This window comes from Ursus americanus, chromosome 28, assembly GCF_024610735.1.
Source record: "Ursus americanus isolate L20-20 chromosome 28, mUrsAme1.1.p, whole genome shotgun sequence".
Classification (NCBI taxonomy): Eukaryota; Metazoa; Chordata; class Mammalia; order Carnivora; family Ursidae; genus Ursus; species Ursus americanus.
In genome coordinates, this window is record NC_142154.1 from 29,679,222 (window position 1) to 29,706,811 (window position 27,590).

The window sequence follows — 27,590 nt, forward strand, 5'->3', positions numbered from 1 at the left end:
GCGGAGAGACCTCCAACGCAGAGAGCTAGGGGCGGGCCCGCTGTTCCCCGTCTCTTTAGGGTCAAACCTAAAGGTTTTGTTTTCACGAAATCGGTAAATATCAAGTGCTCTCTTAAGGGCCAATCTTGCGGATTGAGAAGCTCCTTGCCTAGAAGTCAGGAAGGATGTGAGCCCGCTCCGCCGCTCGCACTGTAGTTACCAGAGGCTTCCACGACCCAGGCCGAAGTAGCTTCTCACAAAAGGCAGGGTTTCTGTGGAGTCGGGGGGAGCCAGGAGGGGTTTTCTCCCAGACCCTACGCGGAAGGCAGAAGGCGCTGCTGCCCTGGGGAGGGGCAGGCGGGGAACTAGGTGCATAGGTGGCGGGGGAGGGGCCAGGACCGAGGCTGTGGCCAGGATAGCGGAGGGATCTGGGTCTGAGTGGGCCTCTCATCAGAGACCCTGCGCCTGCCCCCCCAGCCACACCTCCCCCTGCCCAGGGCCCACTGTGAGCCTTTCTGAAGGTTCCAGCTGCAGCCTGGTTTGGCATCCGATGCCCGCACTTCAAGCCTCTGTCTGTGGCATCCCCCAAGCCTGATGATGCCCCAGGCCCCCCGCAGGCTGCAGTCTCTCCCCTAGCTGCCCTGCTCTGAGTCCAGCAGCGGTGCCCTGACCTGACCCCACGCAGCCTGGGCCTTGCATGTCACTTCTCCTCTCCTTCTCTCCCTCCACTCTCATCTCTTCTGCCCAATTCCGTGGAAGAGGAGGAGCAGCACGGGAGCCCAAGGCGCCCCACCCCTCGGGGCACAGATGGGGAGATCGAGGCCCAATGGCCAGGAGAGTTAGGACCACAGCCAGTCCCCTGCCACTTGCATGGCGTCTGTTCTCTCTGCCCTTCCTGCTTCCAGCCACGCCTTCCCCAAATTGTTGGTACTTCACAGATGCTGACAGGAGGCCCGTTGTACCCCAAGATGTTTCTCACAGCATGGTCTGAGAGCTGGTGAGCTTCTCTGCCCTGGGGCTGAGCAAGCCCGGGGTGGGGGGTATTGGGCAGGTGTCCAGGAGGCCCTTTGTGACCTAGGTGGCACGTGGGTGCCCAGACGTGCTGGTGGAGCCCCTCTGGGGCTCTGAGCCCTGGAGTGAGGTGCTGAGTCGGGGGTGGAGATGGCTCGCCCACCAGGCCTCCCTTCTTCCCGGGAAGGTCCTGTATGGGGCTGAGTGCCCAGCTCAGGTGGGGCACACAGGACCAAGAGGGACTCTCTGTTGGGCCCTGAGGACCTCCCTGACCAGTCCAACCCCATACTGTTTTCTGGGAATGTGAAGGAGTCCGGGGGATCACCTGTCTCGGGGCAGGCCGGGAAGGTGATGCCCCCCCTGCTGTGGTGTTGCCCCCCCACCCCTGGCCCCTGAGCGCTGAGCCTCCTAGGGGGCCTCCTTGAGCTGAAGGCATGGATCCCCCCCGCCAAGCACAGCAGCACACCCCTGGCATTTGGCCCTGGCCCGGGGCTGAAAGCACAGGCTCAGCCCTTGGTCTGTCTTGAACTCACCTGGGGCCTCAGACTAACTCCCATTCTGGGCTTCAGCTGTCTGACCTGGGAAGTGGGGACTTTGGACTTGACTTCCTAGGGTCCTTCTTGTCTGAGACCTTCCTTGCTCACTCTGGGGGCATCCAGGAAGGAGGGGGGTGGGGCTGGAATCGGGACAGTGTCTCTGGGGCACACATGGGCGAGGCCACGGCAGAATGGGGAGCCCTGGATGACAGCCTCCTGCCCACACTCCTCCTCGGTCCGTCAAGCAGCCCTTCTCCAGCGCCTCATGGAGAGTGGCAGGGTCTCAGCACCCACCCTGTGCCAGGGAAGAGTGGAAGCCCAGCACGACTTGGTGAGGGAAGGTGCGAGGCTGCGGCCAGGCTTCACTCCGTCCTGCTGACTGGGCGGGGGAGTGGCCCCAGGACCCTTCTGGAGGAACTGCTTGGCTCCAAGAAGCCCTGCCTCTTCACCCCATTGTTGCGGGGTGGGGGGGGCGGGGCATGAAGAGTGTGAGAGCCAAAGTGAGGTGGAGAGGTGGGCTCAGAGGGGCTCACGGGTTCTGTCAGCATGTGAGCCAGGCACAAGGGCATTCCCATTTTATGGATAGGGAAACCGAGGCCCAGAGCAGGACTTGCCCGAAGTCACACACCCAGTGAACAAGGAGAATTGGCCTTGGCCCCTAGAGCCCTGGTTCTCACCAAGTGCCTTGCCTTTTCTCACTAGTGTTAATCCCCTAGGAAGGGAGGAAGCTGGCAGGGGCAGGTGGGTGCACAGATACCCTCAGGCCTCGTGCGAGGGGAGGAGGAGAGGTGCCCTCCTTCTGCTTCTTCCTGCCCCAACCCAGTGCCTGGGACCTCGGGGATACCACGGCCGGGGCAGGAGAGGGAGGGCCGCGGCAGCCACGGGGCCTCCCTCCATCTCCCACTCCCACCCCCTTCAGCCCCAGCCAAGTAGATTCTTGTCCCTTCCCTTCCTGGGAGACGTCGCCTGCCTTCTGAAGGCTCTCCCATTTCCCAGGGTCTCACTAGGCGCGGGGAACACGCTCCTCCCTTCCTTGTGAGCTCCCTGATGGCCAGACCCAGGTGCATCCAGGAAGTACTCAGTATGTGAGTAAGGCAGTGCGTGGCTGGTGGAGCGAGGGACGGTGTGAGAAAGGGAGGGGGTGGGAGCGTGAGGCTGCAGGAGGAGGGGAGCTGGAGGAGGGGGACCCTAAGCAGGGGTGAGAGGGCTAGAGCTGCCCCCCCCCCCGGTCCCTCCCTCAGGGATGTGGGCCCCTTGCCACATAGCGGGCTCGGCCTTGGGATAAACCCACGGAGTTTCCACATTGGCCTGGATGCCCTCTTGGTCAAGCTGCGGTCCTGACAGGTGGTGGCCGTCCTTCCCACATTCTGCTAGGGGAAGGAGGAAGCCCGAGGCCGTCCCCTGAGCCCGCCCTCGCTCTGGCCAGCCCAGCCGGCAGGCCACAGTGCAGAGCCACAGCGTAGAAAAACCTTGTTTTATTCAGCCCAGGCCTGGGCAATCTTGCTCTGTGATATGGCCAAAATATAAAAAATAAAAACCAACAACCGGCAAAATACCGTTGTAGAGAAGAGTTAAGTACAAAATTGGGCCTGGCATCCGGAATCCCTGTGGTTTCGGTCTGCGTTTGCTCCCTGAGGCCGGCAGGGAGGGATGCCTGTGGCTTCCAGCTGCCCCTGCCTGTGGGGTGCGGGGGCTGGGCCCCTCAGGCCAGGTCGGTCCTGGCAGGAGGCTTCCTGGGGAGCCAGGCCGGCTTTGGGAAGTGGGGAGATGGGCTGTTTGTCCGTCCTCTGCGAGATCAGGATCTAAGAAAAGAAAGCCTGCAGGTCAGTGGTGGGGTGCAGGGCAGGCCCCCTCACTCAACTGTCAGCCTGGCCCGCCACTGCGTGCCCAGCGGAGGGCTCCCCTTCCACCGCCCGGATCCCACGTGGGAAGGAGGGCAGGCGCGGGTGGAACCCTCAGCCCCAGCCTCCAGAAGAGGGGTGTCCCGGCCTCCCCCACCATTCAGGGGCCGTCTCAGCACCACCCCCCGCCCGTGCCCTGAGTCCACAGTGTTCTCTAGGCCATTAGTAGAGCTGCTACCGTCTGGGAACACTTTCTTGTTTTTTCTAACAAAGTACTTTTTAAAAAAGCCTCCTTCCTCCTCTTCAGAAACATGATCGAAAGCCACAGGCGTCAGTCCCGTGGCCGTTCTGGGAACACTGCGTCCGGCTTCCTGTGCGCTGGCCCGGCCGCCCGCCTGCGGTCAGGGTACCAGAGACACTCTAATAAGACTTGAGCCTTTCCAAGCACTTATGTAAAGGGCTTGGAAAGAAGGGCCTCCGCCTTCCCTGGCCCGCAGGCCCCCAGGGGAGCCAGAGGGGGGCAGGGGGCTGCTTCTCTGTCTGCCCTGTTGAGGGGCCTAGCTCATGGCATGGCCGGGAAATGGGATGCTGTTTCAATCCACCCTTCCCAGCGGCAGGCAGGACGAGAGAGGGATGTAGGCCCCCTGCCTCCCTGCACACCCTCTGGCCCCCTTTTATTCTTGTGTGCCCCTTCCTTACTTCCTCCTTCTCCTTCCATGGACTTGCTTCCCAGAAACCCTCTACCATTTAGGTGACCCCTGAATTGGGAATGGCTGAATGAGACAGGCCCTGAGGAGGGAGTAGGTCAGAAACCCAGGCCTACGAAAGAGCCAAGGTGCCAGGGATGGGGCAGGAGTCAGTTGTTTTAAACATACTCTGTGACCTGGACAATTCTGATCAAATTCAATTTATGAGGAATCTAATCTCTGAACTGAACTAGAAGCTGCTATTCTCATTTTTAATATACATGCGGGTGTGTGTGTGTGTGTGTGTGTGTGAACAGTCAGCTTAGAGGTAGCAGCTGAAGGGTAAAAGGGCTGTCTCTAAACGGGTCCTGACTCTGATCACACACTGAGCCCTAATCCTGGTCACACACTGAGCCCTGACCCTGCTCAGACAGAGTCCTGACCCTGGTCACACACTGAGCCTTAATCCTGGTCACACACTGAGTCCTGACCCTGCTCAGACACTGAGTCCTGACCCTGGTCACCCACTGAGCCCTAATCCTGGTCACACACTGAGCCCTGACCCTGCTCAGACAGAGTCCTGACCCTGGTCACACACTGAGCCTTAATCCTGGTCACACACTGAGCCCTGACCCTGCTCAGACACTGAGTCCTGACCCTGGTCACCCACTGAGCCCTAATCCTGGTCACACACTGAGCCCTGACCCTGCTCAGACACCGAGTCCTGACCCTGGTCACACACTGAGCCCTAATCCTGGTCACACACTGAGTCCTGACTCTGCCCAGACATTGAACTCTGACCCTGGTCACACACTGAGCCCTAATCCTGGTCACACACTGAGCCCTAATCCTTGACACACGCTGAGCCCTGAACTTGGTCACAGGCTACACTTCATACCTGTCAATCATTCATAAGCATACACTTTTGTTTCTCTGGGCCTTGAAATCTCTGCCCTTTGTCCCCCAGCTGATGGACTGAAGTTCTAGGACTACTCCTGTTTTGTTTTTGTCTTAATGGAAAGGAGTTGCTTTGGGCTGACCCGCCATTGTAAATTCCCGCGGAGCGGGGTGGGGTTTCACGGTGAGTTTGTAAGCAGACGGTCCCTCTGCAAAGTACTTCACGTGGGGAATCAGGAGACAGGCTGAAGACACATGGCCTGGGGAGCCATGAGCCAAAGGCCTGGGCCGGAGTCCTTCAGCTTCGGGTATGGCCGGGCCCCGGCCCTGGGGACAGGTCATCCCAACCAGAGCGAGTTCTAATCTGGGACTGTTTCATTTAATCCCCAGGACAGAGACACTGCCGCTCACACAGCTGCCATCCCCGAGCACCCCTGGGACGGCTCTCCAACCCCAGACATCAGGCCTTTCAGTCTTTTCATCTCACAAGGCTACACGGGAAGGGCCTCTTTTGTAGCTGAGAAAAGTGGTTCAGAGAGGTGAGGCGACCTGCCTGATGTCACGGGGCAAAGAAGGCTCGGAACCAGGACTGCAGACGTCCCCCCAGCTGTGCTGCCTCCTGCTGGCTCCCCCTGGAGAGTTTAGGGGGCCGCACAACCTGGCCCCGGATCAACAGCCCGCGGCCGGGGCCCCACCATGAGCGCTCAGCTCGGGGTTGGCATGGACGGGGCTCCCCCCCGCGCCGCCATGTTTGGCTGGGAAGGTGACGCGGGGCGGGGCGCTGGCACCCTGTGCGGTTCGCACGGCCGGCGCGGGAAGCGGGGAGGGCGGTGGGTGAGCGCTTACTGGACAATTTTGCAGTTTGTGGCAGAGGCGTAGCGGCCTGTGTAGTGGATGCTGCATCTCACCACGTTGTTGGTGAAGTCTGACTCCAGAACGATGTACTTCGGGTTCACGTGCACCTGCCGAAGGAGGGAAGAGGGATCTGGTCAGGGGGCTGCACTTCACCGGGGCCCCAGGGCGGGTGCTGGGGGCGCAGACAGACATGGAGGTGACAGAGAGGAGGAGACAGGAAGGTGGAGAAAGACCACTTGAGACCAAGAGCTATGGAGACAGAGACCCACTGATGCAGAGACACGGAGAGATGCGGAGACAGGAAAGAAGAGACAGCTCGTGGTCGAAGAAAACGTCACCGGATCACTCCTATTGGAAGACAGAAAGCTGCCCAGAGCCAGAGCCCAGGCCAGGTGGGCCCTGTGTGGGGCGCTCAGGGTCGGAGAGGTGGAATCCCTGCCCCGGGGAACACTGCAGTGAATGAGGGGCTGAGCAGGGGCCCCAAGCCTGGTCTTCCCAGTCCGAGGCTGGCACCCTTGACCACACACGTCCGCTGAGGTGACCCAGGCAAGAGCTGTCCGCTGCCAGGTGGCATCTCCCGCCCTGGGCCCAGGGATGCCTGACACTCACTGAGATGTTGGCCCAGGTATAACCTGGGCCTTTTGTCTGGAGAAGAGCTGTGGGGACACAAGGAAGCCATCTGAATGTGGGATTAACTGGGGGGGGGGGCTGCACTGGGGTAGGCTACACCCAGAATGATAGCTGCAGAACATCTAAGGACATGTTACTTTTGAATCCTTTACACACTCGCCCAGGGCAGGAAGTGTCATTACTGATGTGGTTTGAATTCCGAGTGCCTGGAACTCAGAGGGGCCTTTGTACACCTGTGGTGAGTGGACGAACACAGGAAGGGGAAGAATACCCCTGACAACCCTGGCTCCTGGGGCTGAGGCGGAGCAGGGGGCCCACTGAGCCTGCCGGGAGGCATGCAGACGGCCGTAACCAGGGGCTCCCGGGTTGCTATGTTCCAAATGCAGCTTTCCCAGCAGGCCGTGTTCATGCGGGTCCAAGCCCATCTCAAGCCTGTCTTCATGCTCACTGCTCCATCTTTACCGCCCTTGGGTGTGGAGCAGGGGGTCCCGGGGCAGAATGGTTTCCCGCCCTGTCTTCGCACCTGCACGCAGGAGGCCACGATACGCCGGTGTCTGCGCGGCCGGCATGGACGGACCACACTGGGCTGTGTGTCCTTGACATGCTTTTCTACCCACCCCCACCCCAAGGGAGGTGGCACCGGCACGAGTACACATTGGAGAAGGGGTTCAGGCCAGAAGGGACTCTTGGTCCCAGGAGCCCTTGGCTTTGCAGGGGTCCCTATGAGGAGCAGAGGGTCTCTCTCAGAGCACGGCAGGGTCCTCTTGCAGATAGCACAAAGTCTCCCCTGTCTGCAGACAGGGGGGTGCACCGCAGAGCTTTCCAAGTCCTCTGTCGCCTAGGGAAGACAGCGTCACTACCTCCCCTAGCATCGCCACACCCGGGCCAAAGCTTCCTTGTCTTTACGGAAAGGGAGGCTCTGCCTGCTTGAGGCTAAGACCCTCCAACGGGAAGAGGAGACCTCTGCGTGATGTCCGCAGCCAGGGAGGGGGGAATGTCCCAGAGGCTGAAGTGCATCCCAGAGGCAGGGACACGGAGCAGGAGCGGCAGGTGGGAGGGGGCGCCCCAGACCGGGAGACCCACCTTGAGGATGTAGTTTCCGGGCTGCACATCGGTTATGTCAATCCACTGGCAGTCGATGTCCGCGTTGTAAGTGTCATAGCAGCCGGGGCTCAGGCCCTGGGAAAAGGGACAGGAGTCAAGGCTGGGGTGCTGGGCACTCCTCAGAGCCACCCAGCCACTCCAGCAATCTGGGCCCCTCCTTCCTCCCTTCTAGAGCCTGCTGGTGGAAGGATCAGACTGAAAATAGGGAGGCGTAACAGCCAGGTGGGAGGGACTGAAGGAGGGGGATGCCTGGAGAGTTGGATGGAGGAACAGATGAAGAGACAGGCAGGACAGAGAGACGTTCCGTGATGCCTGGACAGACCGACAGAAAGGTGGATTTGGGTGGACCAACAGACAACAGAACACCATGCCGTCTAGACTTCGTTGGAATGCTCCTTTCTTTCCAGCGGCAGACATGCCTGGGAGCAATGCAGGAAGGGACCCCGTAGCGAACTGATGACTGGTGAGAAGACCCTTGCTCCCACTGAGCGGAGCGGCCAGGAGCCCCGGCACTGGCCCAGCCGCTCCCCTGGGCAGCGCTTCGTCCCCACACTCCTGGGTCCCCACCCTGGCCCTCGCACCCAGCCGGACCTGCGTGTGAGAGGTGCACGCGTAGCGCTTGAGGTTGCCGAAGTCACAGGTGCTGTCCTCCAGGCAGAAGCTGGCCTTGTGGCCCTCAGCCACCTTCTTGCCCGTGGCTGCATCCAGCAGGTCATAGTGGCTGAACTCATCCATGCTGTGGTAGTGTCTGGGGGCAGAGGACAGGGGGAGGAGAGGGAAGGGGGCCTGGTCACGCCTGGGCTTCCTGAGACGGTCCTGGTAAGCCTGCGGTGACATGGCCACCTGACCAGTCTGGGCTCCCGGGGCTCCTTGGTCCCCTGTGTCCCCCAGGGCAGGGTCTCTGGGGCTCCCCAGCTAGCCAGATCACCCTGGGAGAGCACCTCCTCGGGACTCCTCACTTCCTTGTCAGGCTCCCACCTGGACTAGCTTCCCGTGGGCTATTCCCTGTGTTCTAGACATTTCCATCCCTGAAGACCCATCCTCTTCCAGTCAAGCTTTTGCTAAAGAGCTCTTGCCCCCGTGGTGCAATCACAGCAGGCCCTCCCACCAGCACGTGCTCCTCGCAGAGCACCAGCAGGGGGAGGAGCTCAGGCACCGAGGTGCCCGGCCCGCAGGAGGGGCCCCACTCACTGGTGGCAGCTGTGCCACTCCCACGTGTGCCGCGGCCGGTTCGGGAGGAAGTCCGCGGTGCCCTGGTTCTTCACGCGCTGGGGGAAGCGTAGCAGCACCCGCACGTCGTAGTCGGTGGCCTCAGGGGTGTAGGCTGTGCTGCAGGGACAGGTGGGAGACCGGAGTGGGGCTGGGTCCTGTGACACCAACACCCAGAATGGGCCGACTTGTCCCTGAAGATCCTCTCAACGGACTCCCCGTCCTGTGGCCGAGGCTTAGGCCTCTCCCCATCTCTCCCGAGCACCTGGGCCGGCCTGTCCCCTCCTTTCTGGCTTTCAGCACGTGGCCAGCAGCTACCAAGGAAGTCTTTCTGAAGTGGCATTGGGCCCAACAAGGACAATCACACCTGCAGGTGACTCTCTGCTGGTGACAGCCTCGGCGGGGGGGGGGGCATATCAAAATCTTTGGAGGGCTTTTTAAAAGTGGCCCTTATCCAGGAGATTCTGATAAGTGGACAGAGCCCTGACTGTTGACCAAAGTACGCCACATCTCATGTACGGGCCTAAGAAACACTCTCGGGCTCTTCAGTGTCAAAGCCTCTTCACTTTCCTGTTCCTGTCCACCCTGCTGCTCCCCGCACATCCTGGGGTTCCAGCTCCAAACACTTTCTCAAGCAGACTTCACTCCTGCTCATCTGTACTGCTGCCTGTGCTGTTCATTTGACCCGGAACTCACCCAGCCTCCTAGGCCTAACTCAGGTTCCCTCCTCCAGGAAGTCTGTCTTGATGGCCTCAAGTAGAGGCATCTTGACTGCCTGTGAACTCTAACGGCACCTCCTGTGGCCCAGCCTGATACCACAGGCCCCCTGAGCTAGGCAGTGTGACTAGGCCACCTTTCCCTGACTGCGTGGCTGCCGGCCAGCGACCTGCCCTTTTCTGTTTGGGGAGCTGGGGTCTGCTGCAGATGGCCTGCTCACAATGTGCTTGCCGACCCCTAATTCCCAACTGAGAGGGGCTTTGCGAGAAGAGGAGAGAGAGAGAGGAATGAGGGGCAGCAGCAAGGGGAGACAGACACACACACACACACAGACACACACGTGCGTAGCAGCGACCGAGGCTCCTCCCTTCCCCAGAGGACTGCTGACAGCTGTCCTGGCCGGCCTCGGGGCACTTCCCTGGCACTTGGTAAGGTCTGGGTCCTGAAGCCAGAGGCAGGAGGCGGCCAGTTGTAGGGATTAGCTCTCTCTCCGAGAGGATGTCTGCACAACAGGCGTGCAGGCTCCTGTCTGCCAGGACGTAAGGCCCTTGGCCTTGTCTGGGGGAGGCTTGGAATCTGTCTGTGTCTGGGTTGGAACAAAACATCCTCCTTCCCTCTGTTCAGTTCAATCCTGCCCTTCTGTTCGGCTCAGCACACCGTGGGAACCCATCAGGGCCGAGGTTCGAGGCCCAGCTTGGCCACAGAGTCGCGGTGAGACTTGGAGCGAGACCCTTGCCTCGTCTGGGTTCTGCCGCGGTCTGGGCACTGGCAGCTCTGCGGCGCGTACTTTCGACGATCTGAGAGGGCCCAGCCGCCCCAGCCGTGGTTCTGCTGGGGCTGTCGGTCTGTGCCCCACGCCCCGCTGCCCCTGCTGCCCGGCCTGGCAGGGCCTTTCCTCCTCTGACCATTCCCTTCTCGGACCTCCCCTGACAGCTCCGGCCTGACGGCTGCTCACGCCAGCTCTCCTCCCACTCTCTGCGGCTGGGTCCTGTCATCAGGGCGGCTGAGGGGCCCCGCTACAGTGGACCAGGACCGGGACCAGGCTGCCCCCTCCCCAGTCTGTCGGGGAGCTCAGGTCTGGGCCCGCAGGATGCTCTGTGAAGACCAGAGCGATAATCTGGCTTTGACTCAAACACCTCGAAACTCGGCCTCGGTGGACTGCCGTGGAGGCTGTGAGGTGCTCCCTGCTGGGGGCGTTGTGGCGGCAACATGACCACGATGCTCTCTTGCCAGGGACAACTGACGAGACCAGACCTGACTGCGCAGGCTGGCTGAGCGCTACAGTGGACCCCCATCCGCGGTCTCGCTTTCCGTGGTTTTGGTTACCCACGATCAAGGGCAAGACATTCTAGCCAAGGGAGCAGCGAGCAAAGCTACATTCTGGTGCAAGTGCCTGATCTCGTTATGGCTAGAGAAGGCCCTGCGGGGGAGCTACTCTGACGGGCGGCAGTTCCGGAAGCGGGGAAAGGCTGAGATTCCCAAGGGCTTCCCAGATACTGAAGAGTAAAAGCAAATAAAGACTTAAAATGCAAAACCAAACAAACGAAAAGGCAGCAAGTAATTAAGAAAAATAGGTGCTGTCCAACACAGAGGGATGTCAACGGACGAGGCAGGACAGTGTCATCTTTAGCTAATGCTTTTAGCACAGGGGGATGTCCCGATGCACATGTATTTGACCAGAATATTTGAGGTTAATACATTAGAAGCGAGCTCTGCAGGAGGGAGAGTCACCCAGGAATAAGGGGGAGCTGGCTGGGCTCCCCTTCTGAGGTCTTGCAGACTGGTCTCCTCGCCCTCTCTCTCCACTGCCACACGTCACTGAGGCCTCTTTGTCACCGTGTCCCCTGGCCCGCCGGGAGAGCCACAGCTGTCCTCCGTGGAGACGGTCCCGCACTCCTGCCCACTATCCTGAAGGCTATTCCCCCACTGGACTTCCCTGGGTCCCTGTGGGAGCACGTTCTCATGGGGCAGCTCGGAGTGGGAAGGTTCTAGTTCCTCTCTTTGCTCCTCAGCTGCCTGACTGGAAAAGCACATACCTTCAGGGCTGCTGCGAAGGTTTCAATGCCATGGTAAAGTTCCCTGTATAGTGACCTGAACAGACATGCTCGCTTGTCCCCTTCCCCTCCCGGCTCCCTGGGAGCAGGTGAGACTCACAGACGAAGATGTCAGGGTACCGAGGGGCTCAGGGCTTGGTCAGGGTCATTCGGCTTGTGTGCAGCCTGGCCGGCATGAGCGCGGGTTCTGGGTGACCGCCCCGAGACTGTCCCCACATCCCCCACCTCAGCCTCAGCCCCTCACCTGGCCAGACACTTCTCCTCCGCAGCACAGCGCAGGGAGTACAGATGGGCTCTCTGCACGTAAGTGGACGCTTGCACGTAGTTGGGGTCCGGGACCAAGTCAGGGAGGCCTGGAGATGGAGTGGGAGACACGGAGGAGGGGGCAAGAGTTGGCGTCAAGGGGTGTCAGGCTGGCCACGGCTAATGCCCAGAGACCTCCCCAACCCCAAGCACCCTTTACCATTCTCCTTCCTCTATACAGGCTGTCGCCTCCTCCGAGAAGCCTCCTAACCTGAGCAAGGGGTGTAATTGGAACAATTCCCTCTGGGCTCAGGTGTGGGCCACGGAGGTCAGGGAACGGGGGCTCACTTGTGGAGCTCTGTGCTGTGGGAGCCCCTGAGAATCCCTGGAAGAGCTGGGACAGGAGCGAGGTCTGGGAGGCAGGAAGGAGTCTGGTGAGCCGGAGAACAGGCAAGGGTATAGTTGGCAGGGCGAGCTGCGGGAACAGGGGCCTGGAGGCAGGACTGAGTGAACCAAGCAATTTCCTGACAGAGGCACTCCCTCCATGTCCTCGTTCCCCAGGCCTTGGACACCAGCCCCCGGATGCCCTCTGCAGCCAGCAGTCTTCCTGAACCACCAGGAGAGCCCTGGGCTCTGGCCGCAAGTGGCCCCCAGAAAGCTCACGGGCAGAGCCAGGTGGATGTTGGTTGGCACAAGCGGGGTGCTCAGGAAGGGAAGGGCAAGCAGGAAAACACATCCCTAGAGTAGGCTGCTGACAGGGCAGGATTCTCGGCCTGGGCACCCAGCCCGACCTTCTCAGAATTCTTCCTTCTTGCCATCGGCCCCCAGACCTGACCGCACCCTCCCCTGTCTGCATCCTCTGGCCTCCAACCTGAGGGGCCCGGCTGCCTCCCCTGCAGGGCCCTGGGGAAGTCTGCAGTCTGCTCAGGCCCTGTGATCACTCGCTCCCCGGGACGCGCTAGAGCCAGGGGCCTGTCCACGCTGCACCTCCCTCACCTCCGTGTCTGAGTTGGTCCCAGGGAGCATGCGTTATTAGGAATTAGCAGAAACCAAACTCAGGTGTCCGGACCCTAACCGCACTGGAAGAAAGAAGGAACGATCCGAGCTGGTTGCTGGGAGTGCAGGAGGGATGGGGCACGGGATGGGGGAGGACGTGGGCAGGGGGACTCCAGAGCACTGGGCTCTCCCCCAGCTTGGCCACTGACCTCAGGGTGAGTGAGCCTGGGGCCTCTCTGTCCCCTCACCCTCAGGCTCCCAGGACTCTGGCAGTTAAGCAAGGACATGTGGCTACTGGTGGCTCCCCAGTTTCTGTCAAGCCCTCTGCTCTTGGGGGGCAAGTAAGGTGCGGAGACTTGAGTCATGCAGACAGCATTCCAGACCCTCTTGTTGCTGCCAAAACCCTCTTGTCAGCTTTCGGGTCCCGAGGGTGAGGCAGACCCTCCCACACACATCCCTTGGGCTCTGAGACCCCAGCCCGGCTCACCCTGGGCCTGGGCCTCATGCCGGAGCCTGGTCCAGGCAGCCAGTGTGATCTCACCTACTCGGAATGAAGAGGAAGCTTGGAGCACAAGGGTGGGTGAGGATGGGGGGCCGTCTTGGCCAGCCGAGGTGCCGTTACTCAAGCTCCAGGAATGCCTGCAGTCATTTCCCCGGGGATCCCTGGGCCCTCAATGCAAGGGCCCACCTCCCTGCCAAGCTGCTTCTCACCCTCTGGTACCTGGAAGCCTCCAGCGGGGGGGAGGTGAGGAAGACAGGAGTGGTCCCCTTCCCCATTATCAAAGTGCCTTGCCCGCAGCAACGTGTGGGGGTGGGTGAGCTGGGCCGGAAGCCTCCTGAGACCCAGTATTTGGCACCAGGCGGCCTGCCTCCCCCACCCCAGGCCCGGTTTCAATAAACAACGCACAGATGTCTCCTCAAAGCTTTTCTGGCCCGACCCTTCCTCTCCAGGCCATTCCATGAGCTGGCTCTACAGTCCAGGGACGGTTGGAGAGCCAGCTGAGTAAGAGGCCAGAGATGCAGAGGGAGGGCGAGGGCTGGTGCCCCTCCTGGCCTATGACTGAACCCCGACCCTGGTCCTACGCTGACTCCAAACACACCGAGGCTGGATACCATCACCAACTCCGAACCGCGACCTCATTGTTCGTCCCGACTGGGTACTGAAAACTCTGCCCTGAAAACAGTTTTTAAGGAATTCCTTTGACATCATGAATCCTTTTTTACTCTGAGTGGGTGGGTTTTGTTTTGTTTTGTTTTGTAAGCTCCAAAGGCCATGCGGGAGGGGCATCTATACCGTCTACATGTGGGGGTTCGGGAGGAAGACTAGGGACAGACATCTCAGAGCTGGTCCTCACAGTCTGAGCCCTGGCCTTGGCCACAGATGACCATCCTCCTCTTACTGTTGAGGAATCACAGGTCCACACACAAGCCTCCTGCTCCAGGAAGTCCTCCCTGCCTGGCAGTGACATTCCAGGCCGCACGTATGTCTGTCTCACCACTAAATCCGTCTTGATCCATAAGTAGATTTCATTGTGTTTACCTGGGTCTACTCCCCTCCAGACTCTGCGCTCTCGGAGGGCAGGGACTAGGTCCCACTCACCCCGTTAGCAGGCAACCCACCATGCTTTGGGGCTGACTGACTGCCCTGTCACATTGGCCCCTGTCAGGCAAGTTTCTTTAATGATTAGTGGCTAGATGCTTTACTGTTCCAGTGATTTGAGCGTGCTCCGCAGCCCGTCCCCCACAAGGCAGCAGGGCACACGGGGTGCTGGAGGGACCAAGGCTCAGAGAGGGCAATGAATTTGTCTGTGGTTGCACAGCGGGTGGGAGCAGCCCTCGGAGACGCTCCCCACCTCCTCCTAGGACTCCACTTAATACTCTTTTTATAAAAATGAACTCTTTGGAAGTATAATCTATACACAGTCAAATGCAGACTTACAGATTGGTACGTTTTGACAAATGGTGCACACGGTGTGACACCACCATCAAGCTACACATTGTTTCCATCATCCCTGAAAGTTCCCTCCCGTTCCCTCCCAATAAATCCCCCTCTCCTCCTCCACCACCCCAAGTAACCATTACTCTGCTTTTTTTTTTTTTTTTAATTTTATTTATTTATTCGACAGAGATAGAGACAGCCAGCGAGAGAGGGAACACAAGCAGGGGGAGTGGGAGAGGAAGAAGCAGGCTCCCAGTGGAGGAGCCTGACGTGGGGCTCGATCCTGGAAGGCCGGGATCACGCCCTGAGCCGAAGGCAGACGCTTTAATGACTGTGCCACCCAGGCGCCCCCATTACTCTGCTTTTTAACCACTGTAGGTAGTGATGCCTTTTCTAGACCTTAAATGGAATCACTCTTATCATTATTTTATTTTCTCTGTTTTGTATCTCTGGCCATCCCAGGGGTCCTGTGTCCCCCCTAACTGGCTCCCCCTGGCCATGCTCCACCACTGTCACACTGGGGGAAGCCGCTGGAAAAGAGAGTAGCCTTGGGAGTTCAGGCTGGGTCCCCCTACCCTGGTCAGAGGAGGGGACCCCCTGCAGAGGTCCCTGGGCACCGCAGGCCCCTCCCTCAGCTGGCATGATGCCTCCTTCTCCGCCTGCTCTCCTACAAGGTATCCCATCAGCTTCCATCAGCAGCAGACCCCCACGCTTGGGCTCTCAGTCCCAGGGGGCTGGGACTTGGGGGGCACCCCTGTGTTGCTAGAAGCAGGGGAGGGAAGGCGTGAGCAGGGGCTTGCAGACGTAGGGATAGGGGATTGGTTTGCTGCTTCCAGCTTAGAGGGTACAAACAGGCCCTCCAGGCAGGCTGGCCCATGTTGCCCGAAGCACAGCTACACAGCGACCATGTGCCCACCCACCATCCCGAGAAGTGTGCGGAAGGCCCTCGAGAGTGGGTAAGGCTTACTCAGAAAGCAGGGAGAACACCCAGTCGTGGGGATGTCATTCTGAGGAGGGGCTGGAATCTTTTATCCAGAATATATGGAATCATCCAGCCCTGGGACCTGGCACTGGAGACTCTATAGGGGGTTCTAATGAGAACATCTCCCAGAGACCCCCATTTCTCTACCTGCGGAGACTGAATTAATTATAATTCTCATGTCAGAGCAAACTAACCATTATCGCTGGTCTGGGCGAGGCCCCTCTCTTGGAATAACGTGTTTTTTGACCTTCACTGGTGTCCGACCCTCCGATATGTCCTTGCACATTTGTGTCTCTATAAAATCTGCAGTGTGTTGGAGGTGGGCACGCATTCTTAGAGCATATAAATGATATTGTCTTAGAATCTCATTCGTTTCTTGATTTTTCAGTCAATGTATAAACTCTGAAAGCCGACCTAGCCCACGATTTGTCATGGCTAAACAGGACTCCACAGTGTGTGCCCTCCATGGCTAATATGGCCGGTCTTGTGGGGTTGGGCCCCCAAGGTGGGGCCAGCCAGAGAGAGTCCGGGTGCATGGTTTGCTCAGGCTGCCCAAGGAGTTGCTGGTCACCATCAGCATCTCACCTTCCCCTCCCAGGAGGGAGACAGGAGCCTGGCTTCTTACCCTCCTCTGTCACAGACTTTCTGTGAGACCTGGGGCAGACCTGCCCCCCCCCCCAGGCCCCACCGCCTCCTTTACCCAGCTCTGACTGTCCTCTACCCCACTCTAGGCCTGGAAGAGCTCTGGGCCAGGCCCCGGTGGGCACTGTTCCCCAGAAGCCAAGTGCTGACCAGGGGGGTTGGGCACACAGGGATTCAGGCTGCACAGTCTGGGCCAGGGCTGGAGGGACCCAGAGGCAGAGGGCAGTAAAGGCCCTGGGGATGGCTGGAGCCAGGCTGCTCTGCTGGGGAGGGGCCGGGGGTAAGGGAATCGGGTCCCAAGGGCATTCTGCAGGCAGCCTTGGAGGGGTCCCGTCAGACCCTCCAGGGCAGCGAAGACCCAGAGCCCCGGATAAGGACCTTCTGCACTCCGCATTCCTGCTCCATCCCTGGATTTTCCTCTGAGGGGGATCCCGGCCCCTTCACGAGGCACTCAAGCCCAGCCCGCCATGCTCCCCACCCTAGGCTGGCCCACATGTCGGCCTACGGGAACCGGGGGCCTGTCTCCCTCTTCCACGGCCGGACCTGGGGCCTTCTCCGGGAAAGACTCCAGAAGGCAAGTTTGCCACCTCATCCAATTCCCCGGTGTATAAATCCTTCACTTTTCTTAGGCTCAGCTTCCCCATCTGGACATGAAGAGACAACGCTAACCTGCGGTGAGCGGTTCGACGCCTTCAAAAACAGTTGGAGATGAAAACACTTTTCAGGAGCTAGTCAGTCTCTTCCCTCACCGCGGGCAAGAGCCCAAGACCTCTTACAACCTCTACAGAGGGTACTTCAGCAGCCAGGAAATTCTCCCACTGTCTGACCTAAATCCTTCCGGCTTCAGAAGAACTCTGGTCCCTCCCACTCAGCGGCTCCTGGAGGCCGCCCAGTGCGGTTACATTCCTGTCACTTGCCCACACCTCACCTGTTTCCCTCTTGGCTTCCCCCCTTTCTGTGGGTTCCATAAACCTCGGCTCCTTTGAACTCTTTCCTCCCCAGGCCTCCGGCTCACAAGCAGCTGATAAAGGAAAGCGGAGCGCCAAATCGCCCTCATCTCATGAGCCTGGGGCTGGAGGATAAACCAGGTCCAGCAGGAAGCGGTCAGCGGGCTGTGAGATTTGGGGGGGGGGGGTTCAGCTCATCAGCCAGACTCCAGAGGAGCCCTTGCCTAGGGCAAGTAGCAAGCTCATAGATCTCGGCCTTGCATAAAGATGAGTGGCCAGGGCCTCCAGGGCGGGAGCTCGCAGCTCCGGGCCCTGCAACATCATCTCATCATCAGGACATTAAAATGTCAGGGCTGACCCAGTGGGGCCGCACCTGTGCCATGAGCGGGTTGGCAAAGTGGCTGCGGGATTTGCCACGGCCTGACGCGAAGGGGCAGTCCTAGCCCAGGCAAAGGAGCTGTGATGGCCATACTGCCAGGCCCAGAACCTGCAGGGGCTCCCCACTGCCTACAGAATCGGGCCCAGACTTCTCAGGGTGGCAGCTAAGGCCTTCTGTGGTCTGGCTTTAACCCGGCCTTCCAGATCTCATAGCCCTAAGGGCCAGGAGTCAGTTCCCTCGCACACCAGACCTCTTCTGCCCCGGCCTCTGACGCCAATGGTGCCTTGTCTTGGAATTCTACACACGCACACGTGCGTACACACACACACACACACACACACACACACACACACACACGGCCTTGCAGGGGTTCACAGTCTTTAGGCCCCAAAGCCTACCTTGTCAGTCCTAACCACCGCTCTGCCAGCACACGTCTGTTGCCCCCTCTCGATGGGCAGAGACAGTCCAGGGGTGGCGACTGCCTCACCCCCCTGTGCGGCAGGGGCCAAGTCCGAGGAGGGATCTGTGAGTGTTCAGTTCAGTGACAGCCCGGGACGCAGGCTGGGCGGAGCCGGGAGCAGGCTGCTGTGAACCTTTGGGGAGGTCAGCTACCCTCCGCTCTGGCCAAGCCAGTCTGCTGCCTCCTTGCACGCGTCACTCCCTCGCACTCGTCCGCGCTGTGAACCCAGGCCCCTGCTGCCCTCCGCTCCCCTGCGGGCCCTGGCAGATACTTCCCCTGGGTCCCTCCTTGGCCCTCAGGCCCTTCACAGTGACTTGAACTTTCATCTTTCTTAGAAACCCTGCTCAGCCCCCTGTCTTCCCATCTCAGCTCGTGGCAGCTTCATCCTTCCAGCTGCGCACGCTACAAACCCTCGTGTTGACCCGTCTTCCTCTTACACCCCACTTCCAGCCCATTGGGAAATCCCGTCAGCTCCATCTCCAGACTAGGTCCTGAATCTGACTTCCCACCGCCTCCGTTGCTATCCCCGCCTGCATCTCCCTACCAGCCTCCCCTCAGTCTCCTGCCTGCCTCCCCGCGCCCAGCCCAGCGTAGTGGTCAGGGACCCCCTTGCAATGTCACTGCTCAGCTCACAGCCTGCAGTAGCTCCCCAACGCAGGGAGAGGAAAAGCCCAAGTCCTCCCAGGGGCCTCCACGGTCCTGCTCCCTCTCTGGCCAGCCTCCTCTCACCCCCCTCTCCTCCCGTTCTGCTCTGCTCTAACCAGACCAGAACACACTTGAAACCCCCAGGGAATTCCTGCCTCAGGGCTTTGCACTGGCTGTTTCCCCTTTCTGGAATGCTCTTCCTGATCGCAGCACGCCTCATTCAATGCCTCCTTTGCCTCTCTCAAATGTCACCTTCAGGAGGCAGGCCTTAACCAGCTTTGCAACCTGCCCCCCCCCCCCAGATCTTAGTTAGCTCTACTTTCCCACAGGCCTTACCACATTCTATTATTTCCCTATTTATTAGGTTTATGCAGGAAAATATAATGTCCGCAAAGGCAAGGGTTTTGTCTCTTTCTTTCCGCAAAGGCATACTCAGCTCCAGCCTGGGCCCAGCACGCAGTAAGTTCCTGAATGGATCAATTTCCTCCGAGAGGCTATCTGCTCTCGTCGGAGCCCTGGGGGTGGGTGGGACTGTCCTTTGCCTGCTGCCCAGCTGTGGGCCCAGGTGCTGGCGCACAGCAGGTGCGAGCAGGAGAGACTGGTGAGATGGTGGGGGGCTTGGGCCCCTGCAACCCGGGGCAGAGACCTCGGTGAGGACAGGCCTGGGTCTGGCGCACCCTGACTTCTCTGTGCGCAGCTCGGGGGGCCTGGAGCCTGCGGGCCCCGGGAGCACAGGCGCAAACACCTGTGGGGTCTGGGGGCCTCTGCCTGCATGTGCGGTCTTCATTATCAAGCAAAGGCGGGGACTGATTCCACAAGTCCTTTCTTCTGAAAAAGGAGTAGCTTTGGAGGTGGAAGACCCATGGTTGCCGTTGGTCTACAAGGAGGAGAAGGGTGGGTTTTCTCCTGAGGCTTTGATGGCAAAAGCCTCTGGGACCTCGCCTTCCCCGCCTGAGTCCCTTCCTGCTCTGATGTTCTGACACCAGCACCAGCCCATTTCCAGGTGCCACTGAGATGCCCGTTGGCTGAGTGCTCGTCAGCAAGGGGGCGAGGGAGCCAGGCCCAAGCCGGCCCTGTAATCCTGAGTCCATACAGAAGGGCCCTCTGGGTCCAGCTGTCTGTGGCGAGGAGGCTGTTAGGTCAGAGCAGGGGAGGGGACCAGACCTAGCCTCTCCTTCCGGCCTCCGAGCCGACCGCCGCTCCGCAGGAATGCCCGGCACGGGAATTGGAAGCAGGTGTGGGCTGCCCGGGCGGACCACCCGTCTCCTCCTCCCCCCACCCCCTGCCATTCCAGCACTGCCCTGGGGAGTTTTCCATGTGTTCTTGGCTTGGACAGGAGTGGGGTGGACTCAGGTTGGGACTACTGGCAGTGTGAGTGTGTGTGTGTGTGTGTGTGTGCGCGCGCGCACGCGCATGTGTATCCGCACCTTCAGAAATGACAGGATACTGAGATGGGGACCCCTGGGGTTAGGAAAGCAGGGAGGAGGAGGGACACCCCTAAGGCCCTAATGATCCCTCACCCTGCTCTGCTACCACCCCAAAGGCCTGTGGGGCCTGCAAACTCAAGGCAAAAGTCCAAATTTGGGTTTTCCAGGGTTTTAGACCTGAGAGAAACAAGAGATAGCCTTCCCTGAGGGGCAGGGGCAGAGAGGCCGGGCCGTCTGGCAGCGCAGAGGGCCCAGAGGGCCGGCCTGGCTCCCAGCCTGGCCGCTGATGCACTGAGACCTCAGATGAGTTATTAGGCTTCTCTAGCCTCGGGCTCCTGGTCCTTATGGCGGGGGTGGGGGGTGGGAGTGGGGTGGGGGTGTAACACTATCTCCCTCCCGGGGCTGCTGGGGGCACTAAATGAGAAAACGAAAACCCAGTGCTTAGCACGGAGTCTGGCGCACAGTACAGCGTTCAAGAAATACCAGCTTCTATGATTGTTATTTCAAATAGGAGCCGCCTCTTTTTGCAGGGACGGTCCCTTGTGAGACCAGGGGAGAGAGGATGTGGCTTTGCAAGCGGATGATAACAGAGGAGACAGGAAGTCTGCCTGAGATGCGGCTGCTCGGGACACAACTTGTTTGTTCCGACACTAGTGACCTTCAGCCAAACAGGGGAGCAGGAAGATGACCCAGGTCCCTCTGTCTCCATAGCTCGTCTGACCCCTCACGACAGCTTCCTCAGCCTCAAGACTCCGTTTCTTTCTGAAGAAGCACCCGAGACAACCTCAGGGAAGGAAGAAGGGAGGCTGAGCTGTGATTCTGGCTCGCCAGTCACCTGTGATGTGACCCTGGACAAGCCACTTAACCTCTGAGAGCCTCAGTTTACTCATCTGCAAAATGGGGATGGTAAGTAGTATCTAGGGTTGCCCGAGGATTAACGGACTCCAATCATAAAGCTCCAGGAAGGGTAGAAGACACTGAGAAAGCACGGTGTAAGTGCTTGTGACGTAAGTCTTCCAGAGTCTGGAGTGAGAATGGCAAGTCTTCGCAAACACCACACGGGGAAGGGGCTCTGCTTCCCAAGCCTTGCAGATCCGCCGGCCCAACTCACCCTGTCACAACCCATGCCTGGAGCACCGTGAACAGGCGAGTATGTAAAGAAGCGAATAAGTGAGGTGTGCAGCAGGAGCCAGAATCCATCACGTTCAACAAAATTACGTCTGATGGTCAAGGACTCAGTATGGGGGTTCATGCAGACTCACAACCTGGTTTCACGACTAAGAGGCCGTGTGAACATCAGCAAACGAGCCTGTCACCTTATGAGACGGGACAGAGAACAGTACCCGGCTTGTGGGGTCACTGTGGAAATTAAGGGCAGTGATGCGTAAAGTGCCCACAAATGCTGGCGTCATTCTCCCTCCCCTGGCTGCAGCTGGGGAAACTGAGGCCCAGAGAGCTGCTGGAGGAGGCCGCAGCGCTTGGCCCGCCCCACCTGGCTCACAGGGAGAGTGTGGGTCCTCCTAGGGTCGTCTGGGTGCAGGGCAGAGACGACAGGCTCGGCCGCGCCAGCTGAGAGACCTCCCTAGGTCTCCGCTGTCTCCGCACCAGAGGAGTGCCGTCCTCAGTCCCCGCCTCTCCAGGAGGCTGTGAGGGTGATAGACATTGCACATTTCAGCGGCCCGGCTAGGCGGGTGCTCTTCAGCAGACGGCGGGGTTGTTACTATCATCCCCATCCTGGGGCTCGAACTCTGGACGTTTTTTGGGTACGGCCAGCTTCTGTCCTTCCCTGCATCTACTCCAAGCCCCATGGAGGTAGGGAGGTGACCTGGAGAAGGGGAGGCGGGGGTGGGGAGCTGGCCCAGGTGTAAGGATGGGGGCAGGGAGTCAGGGCTGCTCTCAGGGACAAAGGGGTCCTGTCTGGCTTCTTGGGTGCGGGAGGCTAGATGGAGAGGGAAGTACACTAGGAACACCTCTGGGTGTGCAAGGAGGTGACACCTCTGGGTTGGGGAGCTGCCTGGTTGCCATCAGGCTGTGGAGATGTGAGACAGGGAGAAGGAAAGGAAGGCAGTGCCTCTGCTTCTGGAGCAGTGGGCTAAGGCATTTATTTTGTCCTGAAGGCCTTCGGGAGCCATAGAACGTTCTTGAGCAGGAGAATAATACGATCAGCTCTGCAGGACTTTATCTGCCCCACGTGTAGAGGGACTGGCCAGGGAGAGGCTGGGAGCAGGGGACCAGCGAGGAGGCAGCCAGAGCTTCCTCCTGGGCTCTGATTGGCCATGTGAGGACGGGGGTGGAGGACTACGCCAGGCAAGGCTGGTGCAGCCATCAGCAAGCCCCGGGAGAATGGCCAGGGAGGCTGCTCCGTGTTGCTTTTACGGGGCTGCCAGGGCCAGTGAAGCAGGCAGGGGCTGGAAGGGGGAGCCCTGGGGGGGAGAGCTGTGGTCTTCAGGGATCACGAGTCACCTCAGTCCAAAGCTGAGGCAGGGGGCAGGGGTAGGAGAAGGGATAGGAGGCCAAGAAGGGAGGGCCTGGCCGTGGTGGAGGGAGAGGCACAGTGGAGGGAGAGGACACAGCTAGGCCTGGGAAGCCGTCGGCTACCCTCCAGGCGTCTGCACGGATTTGCTGAGAGCCAGGCAAAGTATGTGACCCTCTCTGGGCCTCTGTTTCCTGGTCTTCTCTCCAGTTACAAGTTGCAGAGTTGGAGACAATGGGATTGCAGGAGGCCTGGGCAGCCCCAGCCCTGGGTGGGAGGGAAGAGGGTGCAGGCGCCAGAGGAATAAACCGGGCTCTGGACAGACGCTTGGAAACTGCCCAAACATGGAGGGACGTGGGCGGAGCGCACATGTGTTTGGTGTTGTGAGGACACATCCACGCCCACACACACACAGGCTGCCAGCACCAGCCTCAGACCCCTGGGTGTGTGGCCAGGAGGAATGAGGTCAGTCCCAGAGAATCTGCCCTGGACTCCCACACCAGGCCTGGGGGTCTGATCTCAAGCACAAGGCTTGGCCTTCTCTTAACTGGGATTTTCCATGGTCTGGGCCTAACAGGGTGGGAAGGGGGAATCAATGATGGGGTGGAAGGTACTGCTCCTTCTCTGGTCTCTCTGTGAGCCCCACACTAGCCTGTGCCTCCACATTCCCTCTCGCCCTCCCAAGCCCTCCCCCCCAAGACTAGGGGAAGGAGTGACTGGAGGGTGCCGATGGCCAGCGACGCAGTTACCTCCTCCTCTGGGAAGTCCTCCCTGAGCCCCTAGCCCCTGACCGGGGAGGCCCCTCGTCTGGCCTCCCTAGCTCATGCTTCTAATGCTTGCCCATCACGGCACTGATGTGTCCCCTTTGCTATGCGTCCTCCAGGGCAGGGGCTGGATGTGATGCTTACCGGCACACTTTTAACCCCAAATGAACACTTTTAAGCCCAAATGGGGCTGAGGTGCAAGATCAGAGACTCTGATAAGCACCAAGCACCCCCATTCCAGACATGGTCTTGCCCTGGCCGGTCGCCTCTGCACTTTAAGAACCGTCAGGCCAAAGAGGGGCCCTAGAAAACCTCACTGACTTGGCACACAGATGCTGAGTCCCTGGCCTACCGAGCAGTGCTGTGGTCCTGGAGGCCTCAGATTACTCCCATGCCCACAAGTGGGGCACTTCCGGCTGAGCCCTACTCTGAGGTCATGGATCCTAAGAAAAGCCACCGTGAAAGCTTAGCACCCTATAAGGTGGGATGCCCTCTCCTCCAAGGAGCTCTAGGAGCAGACGATGCCCAGCTTAGATGGGCAGGAATGTAGCAAGTCTCAGTGAGGACCAGATGTGGGTGAGGCCATGGTGGGCAGTAGGACACATCCTTCATCACATTGCAGAAGGGCCCCCCATCCGGCTCCTGTCCCGAGGCCCTGCAGGTTCTCCAAGTGGGATTCAGCATCCAACTTGAGTGCTATGTCGTGGATGTGAGGGAGTGGGTGCTACCAGTGGGGAAACTCCTCTTCCCTAGCCTTGGGCTCCAGCAGCCCCGACAGAGACAGACAACCTCCCCCACACCCCCAAGCAGCAGCCTGTCACCCAGGTCAGTGCGGCTGGAGACCAGGCAGCAGTCCCTGAGCTGACAGAGGCAGAGAGAAGCAAAGGCTGGGGCTGTTGTGCCTGTGCCCCTGTGTCCTGCCGGGCTCAGCCCTCACCTACCGAGCCTGGCCTGGCAACCTCGGTGTGGAGCAGAGAATTGGGGCACTGATGGCAGCCTGAAGGGACTGAACGGGAAACCTTGACTGAAGCTGACTTTGGACTTGCAGACACAGAGGTAGAAAGGGGAATTCTAGGACAGCAGAGGCTGGGCCTGTAGCCATCTAGCCTTGGCTCTTCCCACGGTAGTCCGTCTGAGAATGGCATGTGTGGAGTTGTTCGTCCGAAGAAGGAAAGCTGCCCCTTCGCTGTATTCTCCTGGACAGATGGCTTGGGTCGTATCTTCATGTCCCCCCTCCCCCCAGAAAATGCCGGAGGGAGGCCTGCCTACAGCTCCCTCCTGGGGCTCTCCCCCAGGACCAGGACTACAGTGAGCTGAGTGAAATGAGCGAGGCACTGGCCTGGACACCAAAAATACTCCGTAGCCAAGAGAAGTAGTATTTGCGGCAATACTTTTAAAAATCAAAATCAGTGCCAGAAAAATCTGTGATGAGCAGAATATCAAAATTTCAAATAAAGACAGGATCAATTTGCCTCAGGCTCCGATATGGCTTAGCGTGGCACCATGACTAATTCTACTTAAAAGCTGGATATTTTGTTCATCACAGGGGTTTTTTTTTAGATGTTTGCATTAGTTTTGACCTAAAAGGCATTAAAATATTACCTTTTTTGATTTCTGAGCTTTTGGACCGTAAATTCTGCACCCAGGCCAGTGCCTCACTACCTCTCCAGTCTGGAAGGGTCCCCCTAACTGAACTCCTGTCATCTAGTCTGGACTCCGGCCTGGGGCAAAAGCCGCCTCCCTAACCTCCTGCTGATCCAGGCCAAGCTCGCAGGTGCTAGTGACTGGGACCTTGCCACACCTCCCGGGGCAACCTCTAAGGCCTTTCTGACCCTGAAGACCCAGGTTTCTGATGCTGATGCTCCCTGCTTCACCCTGTGAGGCTGGCATAGGGGCACCTCCAGGGGTGGACGACGTGCCCTACCGAAATGAGGGAGGGGCAGGGAGAAGCACTCCTTCCCTTTGTCCCCAGATGACCCAAAAGAGGTCTGGAAGGTGCCTCCTGGCCAAGCCCAGCCAGTCCCTCTGCTCCCAACCCCTCCAGCCAGGGTCAGAGCCTAGGCCCGCCTGGCCAAATCCTGCCACTAACGGTGATGCGCGTGGACCTGGGGAGGCTGGGAGGAGAGATGCACACAGTGGCTGTCGAGGCGGGTGGGGGATTCCTTACTTAGCTCAGGGGAGGCCCACGGACGGCCGTGGCAGTGGCCGTGGCCGTGGCCGTGACCCGGAGGGTGGCCGGCGGGCGCAAGACAGTACTCACCGCGGCCGTTCTGGTTGGGCCGGTACACGCTGCCCACGCTGAGGCGGCCCTGCTGCGCGCCGCCGCGCTCCCCACCTGGCGGGGGCGCGTCCGAGCTGCGCACCGGCAGGTAGGGCGGCTCCAGCACGCGGAACGGGGGCTGCGGCTCCACGGCCCGCGGGGGGACGTAGGCCTCGGGCGGCACGTTGGCGTAGGGCGGGTACCAGCCGAGGCGGGGGTCGGCGGCGTAGGTGCTGCCGGCGCCGCCGCCGGTGGCGGGCTGCGCGTCGGGGCCCGGCTCGGGGTAGGCCTGCTCGAAGCCGGTGGTGCCCTCGTGGTACAGGCTGTGAGAGTAGCGGCGGTCCAGGCCGTCGGCGGGCTGCGGCGGCGGCGGCGGCGGCGCGTAGGGCCTCTCCGGGGCCGGGTAGAAGGTCTGCGGCGGGTACTCGGGCTGTTCCTCGCCGCCGCCGTACTCCTCGTAGCGCGCCCGCGGCTGGAAGGGGTAGATGACCCCGGCCGAGGCCACGGCCGCCGCTGCCGCCGCGCCCCCGCCGCCGCCGCCGCCGCGGTAGTACACGTAGCCCTGGTCGTAGGTCCGCGACGCCGGGTCGTAGGTCTCGTACTGGCTGACGAAGGGCGCCTGCGGGTAGGGGAACTGCTGTGGGAAGGAGGGCGGCTGGCGGTAGGTGGTGGCGAAGGCCGAGGCCGAGACCGAGGAGGCGGAGCCCCCGTGTCGTTGCTGGGAGACGGAGGTGCGGACCCGGGCCATGCCTGTGCTGTCCCCGACGGCCACCTCGCGCCAGTTGTCGGGCACCTGGCCGAAGCCGAACGGGTGCCGCGCCTGGCCGCGCACGGTGTCCGAGCCGACGCGCCCCGGCAGGGGCAGCGACGGGGCCTGCCGACGCCGGAGGCCTCCCTGGCTGCGCCGCTGCGGGGCCTGGGGAGCGCCGGCCAGCAGCACCCGGGAGCTACTGTCGGTGCGCGGCGGCCCGGCCGGCACGTACTCTGACCCGGAGTTGAGCAGGCTGTACACCTGCCCGTTGTTCTCCCACTGAATCAGCTGCCGCCAGCGCCCCGGGTCCGAGCCCTGTCCCGGCCTCGCCTCCTGCCCGTGCACCAGGACGCAGAGGCAGGCGCCCCACACCAGGGCCCCAAGCTGCCAGCCAGCTCGGGCTAGAGCCATGGTGGCCCCTCTGCAGAGGCCTGGCGGACCGAGAGGCTCTCAGGAGTGTACTCCTGTGCGTGCTTCTCTTCCCACGGCCTCGAGGACAGGACGGCTCCTTGCCTGCCCCAGCTCTAGCTTTGTCCATCCTGGCCTTGTCCCGAGCGGGACGGCTCCTCCGATGACAGCATTTCGAGGCCAAGGGGTCAGGGCAGGGCAGGGGCGGTGCCCAGGGCTGCACGAGGCTCTCTGCAGGGCACCGGACAGGCAGGACTGCCTGGGGGCCTTACATGGCCAGCCCGGTACTGGCTCGCCGCTGGGCTGGCGCTTTCCCACTCTGAATGAATAAGCAACAGGCTGGGAGCGTCGGGAGGTTTCGGGCAGCCTGGTCCGCCTGCTGGGGCCTCCTCCGCGGGGCCCTATGGCCCGCCGGGTTTTAGCTATGTTGCCTGTCCCACAGCTGCTGTGCTCCCTCAGTCCCTGGAGCTTCCAGCCAAGCCACAGACCTGCCTCTGAGGAAGGGAATGGAGCAGGGAGTAGAAGGGGGCCTCTGCGGGTGCAAGCAGAACACGGCTGGGGTGTCAGCACCCCTATGGCCATTTCTCTCAGCTTTGGACCCGGCATCCCTGATCTCACCTTACCGGCTTCTCTGGGCTTGAATAAGCCCCAGCCTCTCCCCAGGACCCCCCTGAGCTCCCCTTCCCCAAAGCCAGTGCCAAGAGACACCCTTCTTGTTGGTGGGCCTCCCTGGGGAGATGCTGAACCTAATTATG

At 60.4% G+C, this 27,590-nt stretch overlaps 1 protein-coding gene across 1 annotated transcript; it reads right to left on the reverse strand.

Moving 5' to 3' along the window:
• Positions 1–2,986: 2,986 nt before the first annotated feature.
• On the reverse strand, positions 2,987–27,176 carry LOXL1 (lysyl oxidase like 1). The gene is made up of 7 exons (XM_045795244.2): positions 25,677–27,176; positions 11,764–11,872; positions 8,731–8,868; positions 8,131–8,287; positions 7,519–7,614; positions 5,797–5,912; positions 2,987–3,328 (listed from the first exon to the last, which is right to left on the reverse strand). Exons 1-7 carry the CDS (start codon positions 26,836–26,838, stop codon positions 3,322–3,324), a joined length of 1,785 nt encoding a protein of 594 aa, XP_045651200.2. The 5' UTR covers positions 26,839–27,176; the 3' UTR covers positions 2,987–3,321.
• Positions 27,177–27,590: the final 414 nt, after the last annotated feature.